Raw genomic sequence first — 22,938 nt, forward strand, 5'->3', positions numbered from 1 at the left:
TTTACATCTTTCACATTGTCATTAACATTTTAAAACTAAGAACACAATCAAAGATACAAAAATTTACGTAGTTCAATGTATAATTTAAGTCTAAGATGAAAATTAGAGAGAGATTTAACTAGGAGAATAAAAAAAAAAAATTACAGATTATCAACCCCCAATTATTTCTCTCTCACTCCCTATGTCAGCTTTCATCTTTCTCTTGAACCACACCATATACCCTACTACCCTTTAAAATAGAAACTAAGAATTTAGAATCCACGATCAATCGGTCAAAAAGAAATAGAAAAAGTAAAATTCATTTAGATCTCTTGAAATTTTCTTTATACATTTGTTAGACTCCCAAATTTGCATATCTTCAGTCAGACCCCTATTCTATTTTTTACACAAATCAGTCTTCTCCCTCGTGTAACAGACATGTTTTTTCGCTCGACATCATTAAAAAAGTAATTTATAATGCCCTTATTGCCCTCCTCATTCCCTCTAATTTAATTTTTTTCCCCAGCGAATTAGGGGGAGGGGGGACTCAAACACGGGCACTCCCACTTGGGGAGCCGGGCGCTTTATCAACTAGGTCACTCAAAGTAAATTAATCATTTCATTCTTTTCTTTAACATCGTCAGCCGACAACGTCTGACAAGAGATTTATATACAAATTTGGAGAGCTTAACTAAAGTATAAACAAACTTACAAAACACAATCTCACAATTACACATTATTAAATCTATAAAACTAAACCATTAATTTCAGTTCATCTATCTAAATGGAATCTAAAAAACCCTAGTGTGTCATATTATTCCCCTCATGGCCTCTTCTTTAGCACATGATACACATCCCTATAATAGTGCAACATATCTTTACAAATAGAAATCCCATTACCCACCACATTTTAAGGCCCCCCTATTCTCTCTCTATTCCCTAAGAGGGTATCTTAAGTACTACTGCACACATGATGCTGACTATGTCACTATAAGTACAGTTAAAACTCCTATGCATGTATGAGATTTGGTTTTTTTTTTCCCAAAAGATGCTTCCATTCTCAGCTCCCAACTTCACTGGCTGTAGCTTTGTCAAGAAAAGTGATGGCGTTGGGGTAGGGTTTGGTCATGCATTGTGGGTGTTGAGATGGGCCATTCACGCCGAGTTTGAACTCTTTAGAATCTTATAAGAATATATTGCACTTGCTTACGGACATATGCTAGTTGTGTGGACTAGGCGGTCCCGTGTGTCCACTTTGACCCACCACATGTTTTTTCTATCTGTTTTGGTACATTTGACACCATTAATCAAACTGCTTTTTTGTTGAGATAAAAATCTCCCCAACTTGCATGGAATCCCTAATTTTAAGGAGAATCATCTCAAACCCCCAATTGCTTACTGTGTCCCTAACCATGCCACATAATATATATATATAGAGAGAGAGAGAGAAACTCATGGGGACAATGGAAACAATACTAGACAGTGGGGATACTATGTCTGAAGTACAAGATATTGAATGGTTATAGATTACAATCTTAGCTAGCAATTGATCCCTTCTAGCTAATTGTTTTTTTTACAACTCATTAATATTGTACTATATATAACTAGAGAGAAAAATAAAGTCCTCTTGATGATCTACCAAAATGTGCACATGGCCACCAATGCTTATTTTTTTAGTAGATCACTTTAAAAGCTACTAGCTACCTTGCCTAATTATCCCAAGTTAGGCCAAGAAGATACCTTAATCATCACAACATGACATGCCTCAAGAAAAAAAAAATTATATATTGAGGGTTGACAATGCATCATCCCATCTTACATAGTAATTAGAGTTATGTTACACTTGACGATTTATTTTTTTTCTTATTTTAATTATAGTGTTTAAAAAAAAATTTTAATTAGTGATTAATAAGAAGATGTGTCTCTCATTTTAAAGTATTCAAATCAATAATGTACACATCAATCAGTAAAATACTGATTAATTAGTGATAAATAAGATGTGTTTCTCATTTCAAAGTGTTCAAATCAACAATGAACGCATTAATCAGTAAAATATTGATCAAGAGCTTTTATCATTTTTCCACCACACTATTTTGTTTAATTTTTTATAGTAAAAGATTGTAATGCATAACAAGAATCATTTGGGCTTTGATTAATTTGGTTGAGAAATTAATCAATTTTGGCTAGGCAAAGTGGTTTTAGGACTAATTAGAAAACTAAGAGAAATGGAGACAAGATATATATGGAATATATAATGTAAGTTTGAGCTCAAAGGTGAAGAGTGTAAAGAGAACAAGAGATGATACTCAAGTCAAGTGAGTTTATAGATCTCAAGGGGGAGTGCAATAAAGATTTGACAAAATTGAGAGAATATTCCAACTTTAAAGAGCCCCAACTAAAAAGAATCACTAAACTTTGCAAGTTCCAAACTCATTTGTGCGCGACCCAATTATACAATACTTGTGTTGAGACTTTCATGCCCTTTCAATTATATGGCCCAAACAAAGCCTTAGAGTTTGGCTTTCTGTCTGCTTTTCTCTCTGGTAGTATATGTAGCTAATGGAGATGATGATTGACACCTTAACCATGAAATACCAACCATAGATCTCTCTCTCTCTCTCTCTCTCACACACACACACACTCTCTCTCTCTCTCTTACACATGGTGAGTGATGCTAACCGCTTGTCTCATGATATATATATATATAACAATATTGGAGACACAGACAATCATATTGATAGTATTTTCAACCTTAAAAGGAAATTGGAAATATTTCACATTGATCTCCAAATGTATATAGTAGTTATGATATCAATTAAAAAGATTGTGACATTTCTCCAAACAAACATAATTTTCTCACAACTCGAGAGTTTCAATCCAAGGACATACCACCACATTCTATGCGTTAGGTTTTCTCAGATTTAGCTCCTTACGGTTGGCAAAGTTCAACAAAATTGAGGTTGCACCAACGAGAAAGCAGGAATAGCTGATTGGTCATAAATAATCGATAATTTATAGGGTAAAGTGCATTAAACCCCCCTGAACTATTGGAGTATGTGCAAGAAATCCCCCTGAATTATAAAAGTTGCAAAAAACCCCCTTGAACTATTGGGGTGTGTGCAAAAAACCCCCCTGAACTATAAAAGTTGCAAAAAAAAACCCCTAAACTATTGGGGTATGTGCAAGAAACCCCTCTGAATTATATATTTTTTTGCAGTTTACCCCATCTGTGCGAATTGATTGACTGAAAGGGACGATGAAGCCAAGGAATTTGTTGCTGGGATCGGTGGGTCTCTATCATAGCTCCATCATAGCCGTTGCACCACTCGCTAGATCCGTCACCCATATATATCGCATTTCTCTGCACCGTTGCGTCAGCCCATCGCCGTCACCGCCTTGCCCTCTGTTCAACTCACCTTGCTTGCCGGTCCATTCCACCGTCCATTCCAAGCTCGCCGGCCTATTTCGCTATCTCCATAGCCGAGCACACCGTCGTTTGTGTTTCGAGCACACAGCTGTCCACAGTTCACTGCCGAGCCCCCTTGAGCTCGCTGCCGCCTCCACAGTTCACGACCGAGTCAACTGAGCTCTCATCACAACCAAGTCCTCCGCGCACAAGCTGCCATCATCCGAGACCGAGCCATCCCGCCGACCTCGAATTTCTTTGGTCTCTTCTCTTTCTCTATCTAGCTCTCTGTTTCGAGTTGTGTTGGGTGAAAAACATCTTTTGGCAAGAAAAAAATAAAAAATAAAAATAAAAATAAAATGTAAAAAGTGTATAAGTTAAAACAACGCAGTGTGTTATAAGGGTAAACTGGTCTTTCAAAATTTTCGGTATCGGAAGCTGATGTCAGGTGGGTAAATTGCAACAAAATCATAGTTCAGGGGGGTTTTTTGTAGTTCAGGGGGTATCTTGCAAATGACTAATAGTTCAAGGGGGTAAATTGCAACAAAATCATAATTCAGGGGGGTTTTTTGTAATTCAGGGGTTTCTTGCAAATGACCAATAGTTCAAGGGGGTTTAATGTACTTTACCCTAATTTATATTAGGGTTAAGGATTATGATGGCTAATTATTGATAGTTTGGAAAAAATTATATTACACTGCGGCTCCGTTTGTTTAGATGTAATTTTTTTTTTTTTCTTATTTTCTAGTATTTAGTTGTCATAAACATTTACGAAGAAAAATAATATTTAAATCTAACAAAAATAATTTACCTATCAATTTTCGATAAGTTATTTTACACATTTAGCTTGATAGACTAGTCCTTAATCTCAATCTAAACTTTTACCAAACACAAAAAAAAAAAAATTAAATTAAAATATATATTTTACCACCAGATAAGGGAAAATATTTTCTGAAATTTTATTTTTTTAGCAAAACAAGGTTATTGATATGTGATAATTATTGATGAGACATATTGTTGCCATTTGCCATATAGTTGGAGAACTTTTTTCATAAATATATTGACACAGCACCAGCCAATATTTGCACTCCTCATTTTACTAAATGCTCTCTATTCGTAGTGAAATAACATTAGTGTCCCTAACTCTAGGGTAATCAAGAAGTATTAAGAGTGTGTTTGTCTTTAAAATTTTTATAAAAAAAATGGAATAAAAAATAAAAATAAAAATAAGTGCATTAATCATCTTCCGAAAATATAAATGTCTGCGCTTAAAAAGACACGTGAATGTTGGCATATCTCTGAAACTGGAAGTGTAAAGTTTGAATACAATCATTGTAACTAGGTCCACGGAGGACTGAGGAGAATGGGCCGTGACTATATTTTGGAATGACAAAAATAAATTTGCAAGGTCAGGTGCTGGAGTTGGGCCTAAGCAATCAAATTGGAACCCGACCCTCATGAATAATTCAACTCATTGGCCCAATCGAGCTGTTGCAAAAAATCACATAAAATAGATCAAACCCGCAAACAAGAATACACAATACAATACGCCGGTCACCCACAAACTAGAAGTACATCCACGGGTTGCACGGATTTTACTATTTTAAGAAAAAGACAAAATACAGAAAATTCATAATAAAATAAATACCATCACACTAAAGCACCAAAAAACCCTCCAAAAGTTAGACTGTACAGTACTTCCTATCACGAACCACTTTAATATATATATATATATATTTCCTAACTTTCCATTGTAACACAACATTTTATGGCTTCACGGCTGAGGTGGTGTGTAATTGCCTTTCTGAGTGGCATTTTATAGATTATATATATATATATATATATATATATATATATATATATATATATATATATACCTGTTGAGGACAAGTTGGGTGACAAATGTCCAAAGCCCTATCAAAACATGTTTGGGCCTTAAAAAATTGGCCGATGAGGCCCATGCGCCGACAGGATTAAGCGGCTAGTAGGTGACGTCTTAATGACATCCCAAAGACATACGAAAATGAATTAGGTTGCTTAAAGGTGAAGCCTATCAATCAATCTAGAAAGAACGCCAGCATCCCCCACTGTACGTGGGTTTTCATTGTATGTAGACCAGACCACCCCATGCATGGACTACTTTTATTTCAGTATTCAAAACTATTGAAATTCAACTTCTTCCTCCGACAATACCATGGACTTTCAAAAAGTCTTCTCCACCTGCCTAATTAATTTCCATGTGCTTCTTTTCTATTTTCTCTAAAAATAATTAGAAAATTATTCTAGCGGTTTTTTACTTTTTTTTATGTTATCCAATGGGATGTATACTTGATTTTATTGACTTTTAATGAATATAAATTCTTTAGGTATCATTACTCATAATAATAATAATAATGACAATTTTTAGTTGGAACATTCAAGATTGATCTAGAAAGCCCCACATACGGGTCATTAATCCAGTATTAGAGTATAAGGACAATTTGTAAAATGTGTGTAAAAATATACTTAGCTATCCTTAGAAATAAAAAATAAAAGAAAAAACCACATATAAATGTTTGGTTTGTAGTCATGACAGATCGTATGTGAGCACTGTTGCTTGCATTTTATTAGCAATAAAGTAAGCGATGGCGACTAATGTTAAGAATTGTAATTTAAAGTAGGGGCGAAGTCAGGATTTTAGTTTAGGGGCACAATGTTAAGGAAAAATAAAAATTATTTGAAAGAGTAAAAGGGAAAAAAATTAAAATTTAATTTAACAAGGAAAATTTAGCTTTTTTTTAAAGGAAATTGAATATAAATTAAAAATAAAAAAAATTAGAAAAAAATTTAAAAATTAATTATTTTAGGAGAACATTATATAAAAATTTTCATATGTATATACATATAAAATACAAAAAAAAAAAATTGCCATATATATAGTGGGCTAGACTAGACCAAGAGCAACCCGTGGACATACACCTTAAAGTCTCCATATAAATAAATGATTGTGTGAGTTTTTAAAATATAATAATAAAAAATTAAGGTAGTCTTCTTAAAACTATTTAGAAAACATGGTTTTTTTTATTGTTTTTTAATTATAATATTCTAATTTTTCTTTCTAGTACATATCAAACTGTTGTAACCGTCCGAGAAAGCAACGTAGGTTAAGTAGCCATATGTCATAATTGCCCCCATAACTCCAGAAACTAATATATCTCATGGATCTAAATCTGGCAAAGTTGTCCGTCTGTCAAAGCAATCTATCTTGTTGTTAAGGCCTCGTCATTCTTACCTGTCAAGCGCCAAACCTCCCGTTTACGTGTGGATGACAGATAACTCCACAATGGACGCTTTCAACCTTTTTTTTATTTTATATTATCAATATATCTAAATTATAATATTAATTAATTACTCGAGACAAATATGGCTCAAAAACACCTGTAAAAAATAAATAGCGTATTGTTTGCTAATAATATTGTTTAAAGCACTTTTATTACTAATTTTACTATATTACCCTTACACTAAACATATACTAATTCCCTAATATTAAATATTATAAAATTGTATTGAGTTCAATAATTTATAAAGATCAACTTGTATTGTTTTTTTTTTTTTTTTAATATCACATATTTTGTTTATGATATCGAATTGGTATTGAGTACTAAAATATAAATGAGTTAAACATATTTTAATGATGATTAATTTGTATCTGATTTGGGATCTTCCAATAATAAATTAAGCAAATTTGTTCATATACTATCTAATAATGAAATTTAATAATATAATATTTTGCAATATAGACAACATTTCATAAAATAAAACTAAACACTTTAACCACAATTAATAATCGTATTACTTGTTATTTAAGATAATAGTATAAATGTATTATAGTTATTTTAAAAATAAATTACAAATCATAATTTATTAAAAATTAAACATTTAACAATTATATAATTCAGAGTTTCAAAATAAACTGAGATTGGAAGGTAGCTAGAGTCCCAAAATAAATTAGGATTTTAGTCTGTTACAAAATCCATATTGTTTGCTATTTGTTTGTAGAAGAGATACAATTGTATTTATAAAAAATATAAAGGAATTAAATTGTCTTAAAGAAAAGTAGTTACCTAAAAATATGAACCTTTATAATAACGCAATTTTAAAAGCTGCGATTCCAACTTCACTTAAAGGCACTTTTTATACCTAACATTTACCATTTATAAGAGTTTTATTTTTTCACCAAACACATTGCACCGTAATTTTTTAAAATAAGAGTACTTTTCACTAGTAAAGAAGCAATCACAAATACCCACTTAGTTTGAGACCTTGAGTTTGGCAAGTAACATTTTTTAGTTTAATTAAAATTAAAAATTCCGAGTTCAATTAGACAACAATTTCTTTTTTTAAGGGTTAATAATTAGAAGTTATGGGAGAGGTTACGAGGTTTAAACACGGATTCCTAAAAAATAACCCAACTACTGAGACAAAAAGGTACTTGCAATCATATTACAATTTAACTTGGCTCATATTATCATGATTGCAAGAGAGTTATGTTATGGTATTACTTCAGAAACATGTGGATATATTTATTTATTTTTTAAGATCCACGCCTCGAATTCAACTCCAAAAAAGTAAGTAAAAAATAAAAATAATAATAATTATCTTTTCACCGATAAATCTTGGCAACTTCGTAAAGATTTTGTATAATATATCAGATATTAGATCGGATACTAATGCCAGCCAAATTATCCAGCCAAATTATCCATATGTTGCATGTGCGTGTCATAAAATTCACGAATTTATAAATAAAATAGTCATTAAAGTATGAACCGGAATTCTGATTTATATTGGACCCATACTGAATTTAATTCCATCATTGCCTAGAACTGAGCCGAGAAAAGTGCCCTTGCACACAAAGTGCATGCAGCTTGCAGGCAGAGCCAGCAATGGCAATCACTTGTCCACTTCTTCATCCATGTATATGTGTGTGTGTATAGACATATAACAGTGGTGACTGGTGAGCAATCAGGGAAATCAATATTCTATGAACAGTAAAAGAAGTGTCCATTGATTTTATAACTGAATGAGTTATTAATTATTAATAAAATTATTTTAAGAGTAGAGATAGTCTATATTATAAAATTACTGACAAGCGGAAAAAATTTCAACAAAAAATGATAGAAGATGATAGAAGTGTTCACTGATTTTTATAACAATTGTCAATCATGGATAAAAATATTTTAAAAGGAAAGGAAATCTATTTTATCAAATTAGTGAGAAGAAGTAAATGTTGTATTAAAATTGATGAAAGTGTTTATCGGTTGTAGAATAGACTATGTATTTGGTGCACAATTAGTGTCACTGTTTATTTATTTATTTATTATCATATGATATTAGGTTTTGTGTTACATCAATTTAATTGATTCAATCCACAGAACATGTGCATTTAGGCATGAATCACATGGGTGGTTATGGAATGAATTCACACACTTCAACATGCACACACCACCAATCTCTCACTCCCTGTGCCCTACTCAATATAGCATACTCCAAAGCAACAAAATTAATTAATAATAACAACAATAATAATCACAGTTTTATTTTATAAATGAATCAATGAATGAATTACATTTATCAACAAACAAATTGAAAATCAAATCATAATCTAATCAAATTGAGGGAGATTTCAATTTTCCATAATTGATAAACGCGGTTTCTTAGTCGGCAGAGGACTCTCCGCTTCTTGTTCACCGGTAAGTTGACTTTTTCTACCGCAGTCAACGTTCAACCCCAGATGGAATTCCGGCAAGGCCGGCAAGTTCAAGTCGAAGTTCCGGTGACTGTGAGTAGACCCTGCGCTCTCAGACGTCGCCATGCCACTGCCGGCTCCGGCGTTTCCGTTGCCGGTGCCGTTGCCTTTGCCGCCTTCGTAGTGACGGCGCTTATGGCCGCCGAGGGCTTGCCCGGTGGGGAAGACCTTGTGGCAGATGGAGCACTCGTGGGTCCGACCACTTGGGTTTAGAACGGTGGCGGAAGTGGTTATCGTCGTCGTCGTCGTGGTGTTGGTGGTGGAGGTGGAGGGGTTGTCTTCAGAGGCGGCGGCGGCTGCGGCTTTCCGGTGACTGGCCTTGTGACCACCGAGAGCTTGGTAAGATGAAAAGGCTTTATCACAGACACTGCACTTGTAAGAGAGTTTGGGAGACGGTGGAGAGTCGGTCTGATCGTCGGTGGTGGAGGCGGCGCCGCCGCGAGCGAGCATGATGAGGCAGAGAGCCAGATACTCTTCCTCCGTTGTTGGGCCTTCGATTCTTGGACGCTTTGATCGCTTTCTCTTGGTCCATGGCTCGAGAGAGTGGAGGTCTGCTTCGTCGTAGTGGAACGAAGGAGAGGCCATGGTTGGAGAGCTGAGAATTTCAATATCCATAGCAGAGAATAGATGTAGCAATAGAGAGAGAAAGTGAGCAAGAAAAGAGATGGTTTGTTAGAATGAGAGAGTGAGGGATGTGGAGAGGGTATATAAGGAGAAGTGGGTGGAAGTTGCGTGAGGAATGGCAGTGGGAGTGTTGTGTAGGCAATATACGTGTGTGTTTGTGTGTAATTTATAATTGGTATATATGTATAGATATATATAATATCTACAAATAGAGAGAGAGAGAGAGAGGAGGGAGTCACGTCTGGTGGTGATGAGTTGGTGGGAGTGAAGTCGGTCAATAAGAGTGGGAGTGGTGGAAGGGTAGGGGTGGCGAGGCGAGGCGACTCAGCCTATTCCCAATGACTTCTTCCAAGTCAAAACAAACCTACGCATACTGGACTTACTATTCACTCTTCTCACACCCAAATACATCATCCAATACGATTGAGCGCGTACGCTTACGCGTTACTTCTTACTTTCTTTCTTTTTTTCCTTTTCTTCAAGGTCGAATATTCTTTACTTTAAAGCAAAAATAAATAAAAATACTACTAGTATATATATATATGTATATATGTGTGTGTGCGCATATATATTTGTGTGTAATTTCGTGGGTTTTCCAACCAAGGCCCTTTTTTCTTCTTCTTCTTCTTCTTTTTTTTAATAAATATTTTTTTTTTATGGATACACTTATAACTTCTCCATACATATATAAATTACATAATTAAGACTCATTTTGTCTATCTCTTCAATTTGATAGTAATTATGGATCTAGAAAGGAATGGATACATAAAAAATAATATTTTAACTTTTTAAATGAAGCATTTATTTTTCAACAGTCAAAAATAAAAAAGTGGATATTTATTTTAGGAGTGAAGAAGTATATATTATTTTCATTTGTAAAAAAAAAAATACACATTTATAAATTTATTTTTCTACGTACGAATTTGAAGCTCCACCTTTTATTTTAAAAGTATTACTGATTTACAATATGAAATATATATTTTGGAGAAATTGTGAAAAAAATATATATTGTATATTGGCTAATTTCGTTGTCAAAACAAGTTCAATCGAGTTGTAAAAGTTTGGTTCAGAATTTCAAGGTTGAAGATCGGATGCGGATTTAAAAAAGTTCAAGTGTTCATGGTTTTCAATGCTCCGAGATGATGAGAACAATGTTTTAAAAAGGTATGTGAGTTTGTGAGAACACTTGGGAAGTTTTGAAAGTTTAAAGTGTTTAGGAAATTTATATTCTGTCCATTTGATACTGGTAGCCAAAATCTGGTACTGGTAGCCACTCCTGTCCTTTTGGTACTAGTACTAGTAGCCAAATGAGGAATTCACTTCTGTCCATTGGGAACCGGTGGGAACTTCTTGGTACCGGTAGCCAAAGGCTGAAATAGTAGCAAGAGTGCGTCGGAAAGTCTTCTGACCTTCTGGAACCGGTAGCCACATTCTAGTACCGGTTCAAGAAGTCCCGATCAGTATAGAACTTTAGTTTCCTTATCCGTTTTGATTCCTTTTTGGATCAAACTTCCTTCCAAGTCCTATACACGAAATTTTCTATATTTTCAGAGGGATTAAGACATTCTAAACTCTATATAAACCTTGTTAGTCATCTAGATTTATTCATGGTTTTATGGAATATCAATTCTATATTTTGAGAAAGCCTTTAGAGAGATATTTTTATATGGCTTTTGCATACAAAATTCAGATCTATTAAAGAGCCATCTTTTAGAAATATTTTTTATTCATTCAGAAAATCAATTTGATTTTTCTGATTTTATTTTTGAGAGCACACACATAAACACAAGAGTGATTTAGTAGTGTTGTTCTCTATCTCATCGGAATTGAAGCATAATTGAAGATTCAGAAATTCCGGAAAAGCAGAATTCATGCGTTCTTCATAAAATTCAGATCTAGAAGAAAATGGGTGAATCGATCACACTTTGAAGGGATCAGAGCATTCGGGGAGTGTTGTCTGATCTACCTGCAACTCTTCTACAGAGATCAAGAGTAAGCCTGAGGTCGAGAGCTGTTGGACAGGCAACAAGGTTTTTCCTGTTACAATTGGTCTATCTACCAATTGGGGTTTCCTCGATAAATCCTGGCGTAATCTCTCAAATTCTATTTACTTTACTTGCACTTTATTTTTGTTTTGTGATTTGATTTTAGTTTTATTTCGGTAAAATTAAAATAAGTAAAAAATGGATAAAAGAGTAAGTTAAATCTATTCACCATCCTCTAGGTTATCTATCCAGATTATATTCCACAACCATTCTGCTGTGCACACTCAACAAGTGTTATCAAAGCCATCCTATATACATTGAGTTAATCCTTGTGGAAGTTTTTTTTGAAAAATAAAATTATTTTTGTTTTCAAAAATTAATGATGGAAAATCCTATGAATAAGGGTGAATTGGATCTTGTTTTTAATGGTTTAAGTTCTGACAAGGAACTTTCTCGTTTATCTAAAAGATATGGAAGACTCCTTAAAAATAGAAAGAATAAAAATTCTATTAAAGGAGATCCTTCTAAATTGAAAGATAAGAAAAATAAGAAAGATGATTCTATTGCTTTTATTGCTCATGTTGATAATGATACTCCTAATGATTCTTCTTTTTCTGTAGGAGATTCTAACAAATTTGGGACATTAAACAAGGTTGGTTCTTATGATTCGGACGATAAGAAAATTGAAAAAGAACCAAGTGAAAGCAATACATTGAAAATCTTTGAGGCAATGTTAAAGGCTAGTTAGAAGCAGTCTGAGGAACTAGAGTTGATGAAAAGGGAGAATGATATCTTGAAGAAGGAGAATAGCAAAAACAGAAATTGCTTGAGAAGAACAAAGTTGAAATTCAGAATCTTCAAGGTAAAGTAAAAATTCTCGAGAGCTAGGTAAGTCAAGCTAATTCTACTAGAGAATCTCTTATTGCCAAATTTAATTTTCTTGAGCTTGAATTGAAAAAGTCACAAGAGAAATTAATTACTTTTACTTCTGGACAGATTAAGCTTGATAAGATGATTAGTGTTGGTAAGTATGTAGATGATAAAACTGGATTAGGTTTTAATGAGGCTTCATCTAGTAAAAAGGGTCAAACTGTATTTGTTGAACCCATGAACTTAAATGTGCCTATTTTTAAGTCTAAGCTTTTTCTTAAGCCTATGCATGCTAAGAGTGTGTCTAAAGTGCTTTATTGTTCTTATTGTGGTAGAACTGGACATAGTCAGCACTAGTGTTTTAAGAAGAGAAGAGATAATAATTGTTCTGATTTTCATGGTGATAATTTCTTTGCAGAAAATAGGTTTCATGCTAGAAAGCAAAATAATTGGAATAAACTAAAAAATTCTCATGCTAAAAGGAATTCAGATAAGAAAAAGAGTTTTGTTGATGGTTCTCAAAAATCTCTTCAAAAATTGAATGTGAAAGTTATTTGGGTGAAGAAAAAGGATTTAAAATTGGATGTGTCTTTTGATGCCATTGAATTTGTTTCCAATAGGTCATTGGGTGCAAAACCCCTAGAGTAAATCCTAAAGAGTTTTTATGGTCATTGGGTGCAAAACCCTCAGAGTAAATCCTAAAGAGTTTTTATGGTCATGGACTATGCTTTGATGAATATCTTGTTTCCATTGGACCATATCTTGTAGTTTAGGATTTAAGTTGTTTTTCTTTCAAGAGAAAGTGATGGTCATATTTTTCTTGTCGATGCATGAGTGATAATTATTTTTCTTGAATTCATTATTTTTCAATACAAGTTGGGGACACATGATTATTTGATGAAAATATTCTTGATGTGTAATCTATATGTTGAAAGACAATTTGCTTTGTTTATTTCTTTTTAGAGATAAGTCTCTTGAGTTCATATTTTTCATGTGCACTAATCCAACTTTGAAAATTTTAATTAACAATCATCGTGAAGTTGACTAGGTCATATTGCTCATAAAAGCTATAAAGATTATTATTTTTTTTTTTAAAAAAAAAAAAAATAGAGCATGTGTTTGAAAAAAAATGAAATTTCAGCACAAAAAGAAAAGAAAAATCAAAAGAATGTTGAAAATATTTGTTAAGGAAAAGGTTACCTATTGAGACTAGTTCAAAAACCCCTACAAGACTTTGAAGATGAGCTAATTGAGTAAACAGAAAGGAGGAGACAAGTTGAAATAGGGAATTGCTGTCTACTCTGTTGTGATACCCCTCATTTCTAGAGCAACGGATGATCAAGTCCAAGCACAGATCCGAAGGATACCAAACAATTAATAAGTAAATAAGCACGGAATACAAAAATGAAATAAAAATAAAATAATAAGCTGACAGAATTCTAAATTAAAAATCTTCAAAATATTATACATTGATATAATATTAAATTTTTCAAATCCGTACAACTCGGGAATCCATTTGGTGAACCCCTAATAATCCCAAATGAAAGTAAAATACAAAACCAACATCCAAAACTAAAATAAGAACAGAAGTCCTACGTAGTCGGAAGAGTGAGTGACTGTATCTGCTCAGCATGGTCAAACTCTAAGCCTTAACTGACGAACACCTGAAAAATAAGAGTGGGTCAGGCCCACATGCAAGTTCTATCCTACTACAATCCATACAGAAACCCGATACGCAGATACATCCTAGATAGCTCAACAACTAGAATAGTCCATATATGTATAAATACACATTATAGGACGCTCACTAGCTCAATAGGTATGTTTCAGTCTGAGTAGAGATACCATACAAATCGCACATAATGTGGTCATGTGTATCTAAACCTATCAGGGAACAGTAACTATGTCCAGTTATCCATCGTAAGCGATATACGCACCCTAACCATTATCCTGAGACTCAATCTCATATCACGGCACCATAATCATAAATATATAAAAAAATCCGTTCAAGGAATGTCATTCAAAGATTTATTGACCTGACATATAACTATAAGTAGGACTTAACTTTTACAGTTAATCCATCTTATTTCTGAATAGGTAGGACTTAGTGTTTTGAACTAATCCATCCCCAGAATAGGTAGGTCTTAGTGTTTTGAACTAAACCATCCCTAATATGCCACCGTCTCATACCGGTGCATATAGATATATATAAGTATGACTTAACTTTTATAGTTAATCCAACTTATTCCAAAATAGGTAAGACTTAGTGTTTAGAACTAATCCGTCCCTAGTATGCCGCAATCCCATACCAGTGCATACACACACAACAAATCCAACAATTGACAAAACAGAACAAGCAGTTTATCAATTATAATCCAGAACAATATAATGATAATCAGAATCAATACTGAACACATTATAATGAAATTCTTAAACGTAAATTTCATAAAAATTCATAAATCCAACAATTGATGAAATCTAAACAGTTAAAATATCAATTAATTCCATATAAGCATCCTATAGTTTCAGTTAGTCAATCATGCTTATTACCGTACCTAAACATGATTAATAATGTTTAATCATATATAGACAAATTGCTAAAATTATAATAAGCAATTAAATCCTTCAATCAGTCCATAAATTGATGCAGTTTATAATATATTAAAAACATCAATTTAATCCAATCCAAGCGCAGATATTTTCAGATAATCCTTTACACTTATAACACTGTTGGAATATAATTAAATATTATTGAATCATATACGAAAGGTTTGCTAAGTTTCAGTAAGCAAACAAATTAAAAGAACAATATTCCACTTGTAGGTTTTTCTTTCACTTTATGTTACTCTATTCCTTAATACATTAATGTGATAATGCTTCATAATATTTTCATAGGTCCATCACAGTTATTTCCATCCTTCAATGCAATTTAAACAGTTTAAAAATACTTCAGACAGCCCAAACAGCCCAAAAAAAACCAATTCTGCACGTTTCAGGGCGATAGCAGACTCTCACAAGTTGAGAGCCTGTTCCAAAACAATGGGAGCCGGCTTCCCACCCTTGGGAGCCTGCTCTAAGGAGTTGGGAGCCGGCTCCCTCCATGTGGGAGTTGGCTCTTGCTTTGAGGGAGCTGGCTCCCTCCTTTTGGGAGCCTATTCTCTCTCATTTAAGAGCCGTTGTCCGATTCTACTTCGTCTTCTTCACCTCCGGCGATACCCAGAGCCTCTGTAACATTTTTATTACTTGCTCTAGAGTTAAATCAATGTCCCAGATTAATTACAAGTCATTGTTATACATCAACGACATAGATTTAAACAAAGCTTACAATCAACGACAGCATGATTCAGTTAGAAACTTTAAGAAATCTCAAACCAGTTTAATTCAACAAACTTAAACACAGTTTAAACATGCATAAAAGATATGTTTTAGCATTAATTTAATCCCTGGAGTCTACCTAGGCATGCACAGAACACAGGTTTAAGGGAAAGAGTTAGAATAAAGACTTACTTTTAGGTTTCGGTTTGAAACCTTTCAACGTCGTTTCTGAGTTTTTCGACAGATTTTCGACTGCCGTTCAACACCTCCGTTGCTCTTGGTTTAACCCAGGAGCAATCCATTTTTTCCTCCTTTAGCCTCCCTTGTTATCTCTCAAGCTTCCCTCTGTTTTCCTCTCAAGCTCCTTTCAGTTTTTCTTCTCAAGAACTATGACGTGCCTCTGTTTTTTCTCTCAATCACTATTATGTGAATAGGGTTTTCCAGTCCTAGCAGACGTATAATGTTCTATATATATAGGCTTTTATTAAACCTACTTCTAATTACAACCAAATTACAAGTCGGCTACCATAACCTCATAAAATAAAACCCTAAATCTAAACTATATACGACACATACAAATTATAAACTAATTAAGTCCACCTACGCACACAGAATTAACACAAACAAACCATATATTATTAAATTAAACAAGTCAGGTAAATCAACAATTAACAAAATAATTAAATTAAATAAACAATCAAACAATTAATTTACATACATAAACAGTTACCATTAAACCATTAATTTAAATAAGTAGACAAATTCAATTAAACAATTAATTTAAACAACTACACAATTAACTAATTAAACAAATGAGCACATAATTAAATAAAAATGGAATAAAATCCTTAATTAAAATACCGAGATTATCCTTTTAAAATTAAGGGTATTACATCTTTAGAGTGAAAGCCGTCTTGCTTAGAAAATTTTGCTCACAACAATCTTATCTTGATGTTTTTCGATCAATATGATTTAAACAGTTGGTCAATGTGATTTGATTGAAATTTAATGAGATTGGATTGCATACACACACATGTGAACTTGCTTGTAACGACCCGAAAAGATACCAAAATAATAATAAAAATCTATAAAAATTTTGGCATGACCTTCGCAGAAAATGACCCTCAACAACCTGTTGAAATACAAAGACAAATACAATGGCCTCACTGGGCCTTAAATCTAACTTATCATGTCCCAACGCACAATTCAGATATTATACTACATTCCCAAAATGATTGCATATATACAAAAGTCCCGTTCCTCCATCTCATCCAAACATGGAACCCACTTAAGTTACATCAAATTACAGTCCATAAAATGTAGTTAGAATTAAAAGTCCATAGCTTACAACATTATACTAATTAAACTAAAGTTTTACGAGTTAGTTAATATTACATTTATAAAATATTAGAGAGTTTTAATACAAAAGATAGTAAAAATAAAATAGGTCTCCGTGCTCGTCTAAAATCGTGGTGGATCGTCGTCCGCCACCTCTTTTCCATGTCCTGAAAGATGTTAAAAATAATGGGGTGAGCATAAGCTCAGTAGGAAGTGTCTAAGACACACTTCTTATGACCCCGTAAATTCACATAAGGAAGAGGTAAAAAGAAATGGGGTCATACCATGAGGAATACATATTCTCAACCACAACAATAAATATGTAGCAAATGTCAACCAATCACCGTTTTACTAAAATGCCATGAAGTGCAATGTTATGCATATGTCGCTCTCCATTTCCAAAACAATTCCGTTTCAATAAACAAACCGTTAGTGTAATCCGACGCAAGGCACCTCCAAGGTGTCACGAATGGAGGGTTGGCTAACTATCCACGACCACAAGGCACCTCCAAAGCGTCGCATCCGGCCTAGTTAGCTTAACCATACTTCATTCTAGACTACACTAACAACATGGACCACTAGGCGCCTCCTAGGCGTTCGGTTTTCACAAACTTCTTTAAAAAATATTTTTTTCCAAGAACAATTCATTTATTTTAAAACATTTTTCCCCTTATTTCTTCCCCAATTGATGCATGAATGCTCCATGCTTCATTTCATCAATTCCACTATAATGCTCCCACATACTTGTTCAAATAAATTAATAAATTACTAAAAGTACACAATTCATTTTCTCATCCCACATTTTGATAGCAATTTAAATATACAATTCACAAATTTATTTCCATAATTATACCATAAATTTTTTTATAGTAATTGAGATCATGAAAACAAACCAACACTAAGCATACTTCTTTACAAGTTAAAAATTATCATACTAATAAGTCATTTAACACACAACGCACATTTATCACCATCAACATAAATAACCCTAACAAATATAATCACAAAAAATTAAAATTAAGCATGCTTAAAGTCAATTTAAAGGGGAAATTCACAAGAAATCCAAGAATTGGTGGATTAGAGCACCCCTACCTCAAATTGATGAAAACTCCCAATTTGATCCCAAGAACCCTAGAATTTCGTACTCCCTAGAGAGCACTAAAGTTGAAATTGCTGGTACCCACGCGTAGATCTCGCCGTACTCTCCGACTTTGTTTCACAAGGTTCTACCAAATTCCAATTGAGTGAAGCTAGATCAAGTCTTGAACTTGCAAAAAGAAAAAAAAAAAAAACAGAAGAAACTGCCGAGGTGAGAATGATGCAGCAGAGAGAGAGAGAAGCTAATGATCTGCGAAATGGCCTTATGGCCTTTTGTTATGCTTTTAACTTATTGGTGGGGCCCACTTACTTTTTGAAATAAAGGAATTATTTTATAACTTTAATATATATGTACATATACATATAGAATTATAACTATTACATTACTAGACAAATTTCTAAATTTTTTATAAAAATTGCAAGTTGAATTTCATATTGTGATTGCATGCTTAAGAATTGATCTGATTGAATAATTTAAGGGGTCTAAAAATTATGTTTTAAAATTCTCTTGAATTCTTCATAAATTTTTGGATCTCATGTATACTTGAAATTGATGGAAATTATTATCTCATATTTTTTTGTTCGAATATCAGAAAAATGAAAAAAAATTCAAAAATAAAAAAAAATTCAAAAAGATTTTCCTTTTAGTTTTTATTAGGAATTTTTTGTTTTTGATTGGATAGAGATATCATGTGTGTAATTTTGAGCATGATTGGTTTTATATATCTAGTGGATGAAACATCTATTATCTTGGATAGTTGTCTTTGGTTCTATTGCTACTATATATCATCATGTTTGTGTGCTTATTGCAATATCTTATGCATGGATAATAGTTTTAATCTCTCTTCTTATTAATTCTCCCAAATTTTTTATTTTCCTTTTTTGGTGCGGTGAATGTAGAGAAGTATGCATATTTGTCAATTTGTAATAAAAGGGGAGAGAAGTGTGTGTGCATTTGAGGGGGAGAGTTTCTAGAATTGAGGAGGAGATATAAATATATTGATATTTACATATTGATAGATGTTGATTGTTTATCTTTCTTGATGAAATTTCACAGGTAGTTTTGTTGAGCTAATGTGCAGATTACAGGTTGTTACACGTGTTGAAGCTTTACGAGGTTTTAAAAAAATTTCGTTTTATTTCTTTGACAATCATTGTAATTTTTTTTTTCTGCTTGGGTAGATTACATATTATTTTTAGGGTTTTGTCACGAAATTGCTAAAGGGGGAGATTGTGAAATATATATTTTGGGGAAATTGTGAAAAATATATATATTGTATATTGGCTAATTTTGTTATCAAAACAAGTCCAATAGAGTTGTAAAAGTTCGGTTCAGAATTTCAAGGTTGAAGATCGGATGAGGATTTGAAAAAGTTCAAGTGTTCATGATTTACTACACTCCAAGATGATGAAAACAATGTTTTAAAAACGTATGTGAGTTTGTGAGAATACTTAGGAAGTTTTAAAAGTTTGAAGTGTTTAGGAAATTTATATTCTGTCCATTTGGTACTGGTAGCCAAAATCTGGTACTGGTAGCCCTTTTTGTCATTTTGGTACTGGTAGCCAAATCTGGTACTGGTAGCCAAATGAGGGATTCACTTCTGTCCATTGGGAACCAGTAGGAACTTCTTGGTACCGGTAGCCAAAGGCTAAAACAGTAGCAAGAGTGCGTCGGAAAGTCTTCTGACCTTCTAGAAGCAGTAGCTACATTCTAGTACCGATTCAAGAAGTCCTGATCAGTGTAGAACTTCAATTTCCTTATCCGTTTTAATTCCTTTTTGGATCAAACTTCCTTCCAAGTCATATGCATGAAATTTTCTATATTTTTAGAGGGATTAGTACATTCTAAACTCTATATAAACCTTGTTAGTCATCTAGGTTTATTCATAGTTTTAAGGAATATCAATTCTAGATTTTGAGAAAGCCTTTAGAGAGATATTTTTATACGGCTTTTGTATACAAAATTCAGATCTATTAGAGAGCCATCTTTTATAAATATTTTTTATTCGTTCAGAAAATCAATCTGACTTTTCTGATTTTATTTTTGAGAGAACACATAAACAGAAGAGTGATTTAGTAATGTTGTTCTCTATCTCATCGGAATTGAAGTATAATTGAAGATTCAGAAATTCCGGAAAAACAGAATTCATTCATTCTTCGTGAAATTCAAATCTAGAAGAAAATGGGTGAAATGACCACACTTTGAAGGGATCAGAACATTCGTGGAGTGTTGTCTGATCTACCTGCAACTCTTCTACAGAGATCAAGAGTGAGCCTGTGGTCGAGAGCTGTTGGACGGAGGAGTCGCAAAGCCAGGGATTGTCAGAATTGGTTTTTGGTAAAACGATAGGGTGTAAGACTGAGTCAAAGTTCGGTATACTTTGCTTCAAATATAGTGGATCGTTTATCTCAGGACTGCAACGTCCAACGAGGTTTTTCCTGTTACAATTGGTCAATTCTACCAATTAGGGTTTCCTCGATAAAATTCTAGTGTCATCTCTCAAACTCTATTTACTTTACTTACACTTTATTTTTGTCTTATGATTTGATTTTAGTTTTATTTCGCTAAAATTAAAACAAGTAAAAATTGAATAAAAGAGCAAGTTAAATCTATTCACCATCTTCTAAATTATCTATTCAGATTATATTTCACAACCATTCCGTTGCGCACACTCAACATACAAGGCGGTTGATTTGGTATTACAAATTAACCAAATTAGAAAACAAATTTAGTTTGAAGACTAACTTTTTCAAAATGTTTGGTGGTATTAAGAATATATATATATATATATATATATATATATATATATATATATATATATATATCTTTTGATAGTATAATTTTGACATTGCAAACTCTTTGGTCAAAACTCAAATTTGAAAACTTTGAATTGTGTTTGCACATGGTGTTAAATTTATGTTGTGGACTTTATGCTTATGAAGGGAGAACATTTTATAGAAACGTGTTTTTGGATAAACTATCTAGAACATTATTTTATCTTTCAACAACAAAATTGTTTTTCAACATCACGTAAAGCAAAAGATGCTTCATTAGAATTTAAGCAATGTCAAACAAATTTCTTAAGTGCTTGACATTAAACCTGTATACTATTTACTCTATCGACTGCATTTGATAAAGCAATTAGCCATCACTTAAAATATGGCAATCATGGATGAACTACGTGAAAGGTATTTTTAAATCTTAATCTTGTATACAGTTTGTTTTTTTTTTAAATTTAATTTTACAAATTCGTTTATTAAATATGTTCAAAATAGCTGATTAGTAACTACAAACTTGTATTTGTTTTGGTATCCATGTGATTTGCAATGAGTTTATTTTCACAAAATATATATATAAATATATATATATATATATATATATATATATATATATATAAGTATGTATGTATGTATACAAAAATACATAGATAGTTCCCGTAATATTTTCATAATTGAAACGGTATTTCACATTTTTCAACAATTCTGATTCCGATTTAAATTTTCAAAGAATCTTTGAGAACAGTTCAATTCCGATTTGTTTGAGACTATTTGTAATATTATAATTTTTTTTTTCGTAATATTATCAATTTAACATTCTTACATTAAACTTGTAAAAAGTAAACGATCATATTTCTGTTGACTCATATAGATAAATCTGATAATTCATTTGCTATTAATATAATAAAATAATAATATAAGTTATTTTTTAAAAAAATTATATTTTCAAAAAGGACACTTATTTTGAAAATAAGGGAGTTAAATCTATGTAAGTTTACAAAATTTTATTTTCTTCTTTTTTCGTTTTCTTTTATTTTTCGCAAAACAGCACTGCCCAATTTAAAAATATCCTAATTAAAACTTTTTTTTCGTTTTCTTTTTCGGAAAGTTAATTAAAAACTTTTTCTGTCAGATAAAGAGTTGTTAGGGCATGTCAAGAAAATGAATTGTCACAACAAGATTGGTCACGTTTCTCACGCGCATATAAAGTGTTGTAGGATTGCAAGCCATCGATATTCACCATTTTTAACTTTCCAATCAAGGTAACCACAGCGACTTATGCTCCATTTTGGAAGTTCCTATCTGGTTGGCTTTCCAGAAAGCCACCTAATTTTCCCGAGAAACATACAGCTCGGCCACGTGTTCTAATAATTGTCCATGATTATCCTCCTAGTTTTCTAGAATATACCACTACTACTATAATAGAGCCTCTCACTCACTAACTCTTATATAATTACCAAAACCTCCTCCTACATCGAAACCTCATCAGGGGTGTCTTGGTCAATCAGGTATATCCTACTATATATGTATGTGGTGAGTGTAGAAAGAGTGGACTACTGTAACTTCACCGACGGGAATACCCTCGGCACACGGCACGCAACACACCTCTCTTTCCTATGACCGACACGTGGCCATGTGTATGGGGAATATGACACGTGGTGGATTCAGATGAATTTGGCCACTATCTGTTGTTTGGTACAAGCAAAGAAAGCCGTCTGTTTGTTTGTTGGACCATATCTCCGTTGAATGTGGCCACGTCA

At 32.9% G+C, this 22,938-nt stretch overlaps 1 protein-coding gene across 1 annotated transcript; it reads right to left on the bottom strand.

Moving 5' to 3' along the window:
• Nucleotides 1–8,928: 8,928 nt before the first annotated feature.
• Nucleotides 8,929–9,954, bottom strand: LOC132294146 (zinc finger protein ZAT10-like). Its single transcript, XM_059791899.1, has one exon. It carries the CDS (start codon nucleotides 9,783–9,785, stop codon nucleotides 9,048–9,050), a length of 738 nt encoding a protein of 245 aa, XP_059647882.1. The 5' UTR covers nucleotides 9,786–9,954; the 3' UTR covers nucleotides 8,929–9,047.
• Nucleotides 9,955–22,938: the final 12,984 nt, after the last annotated feature.

The sequence above is a fragment of the Cornus florida genome, unplaced genomic scaffold (assembly GCF_030987335.1).
Source record: "Cornus florida cultivar Cherokee Brave unplaced genomic scaffold, ASM3098733v1 CherokeeBrave_3.0.0_Hap2_Chr02, whole genome shotgun sequence".
NCBI classification, from domain to species: domain Eukaryota; kingdom Viridiplantae; phylum Streptophyta; class Magnoliopsida; order Cornales; family Cornaceae; genus Cornus; species Cornus florida.

Bases quoted from the DNA above. Each gene is read 5' to 3' on its own strand.
- LOC132294146 (XM_059791899.1), bottom strand. From the start codon at position 9,785: ATGGATATTGAAATTCTCAGCTCTCCAACCATGGCCTCTCCTTCGTTC.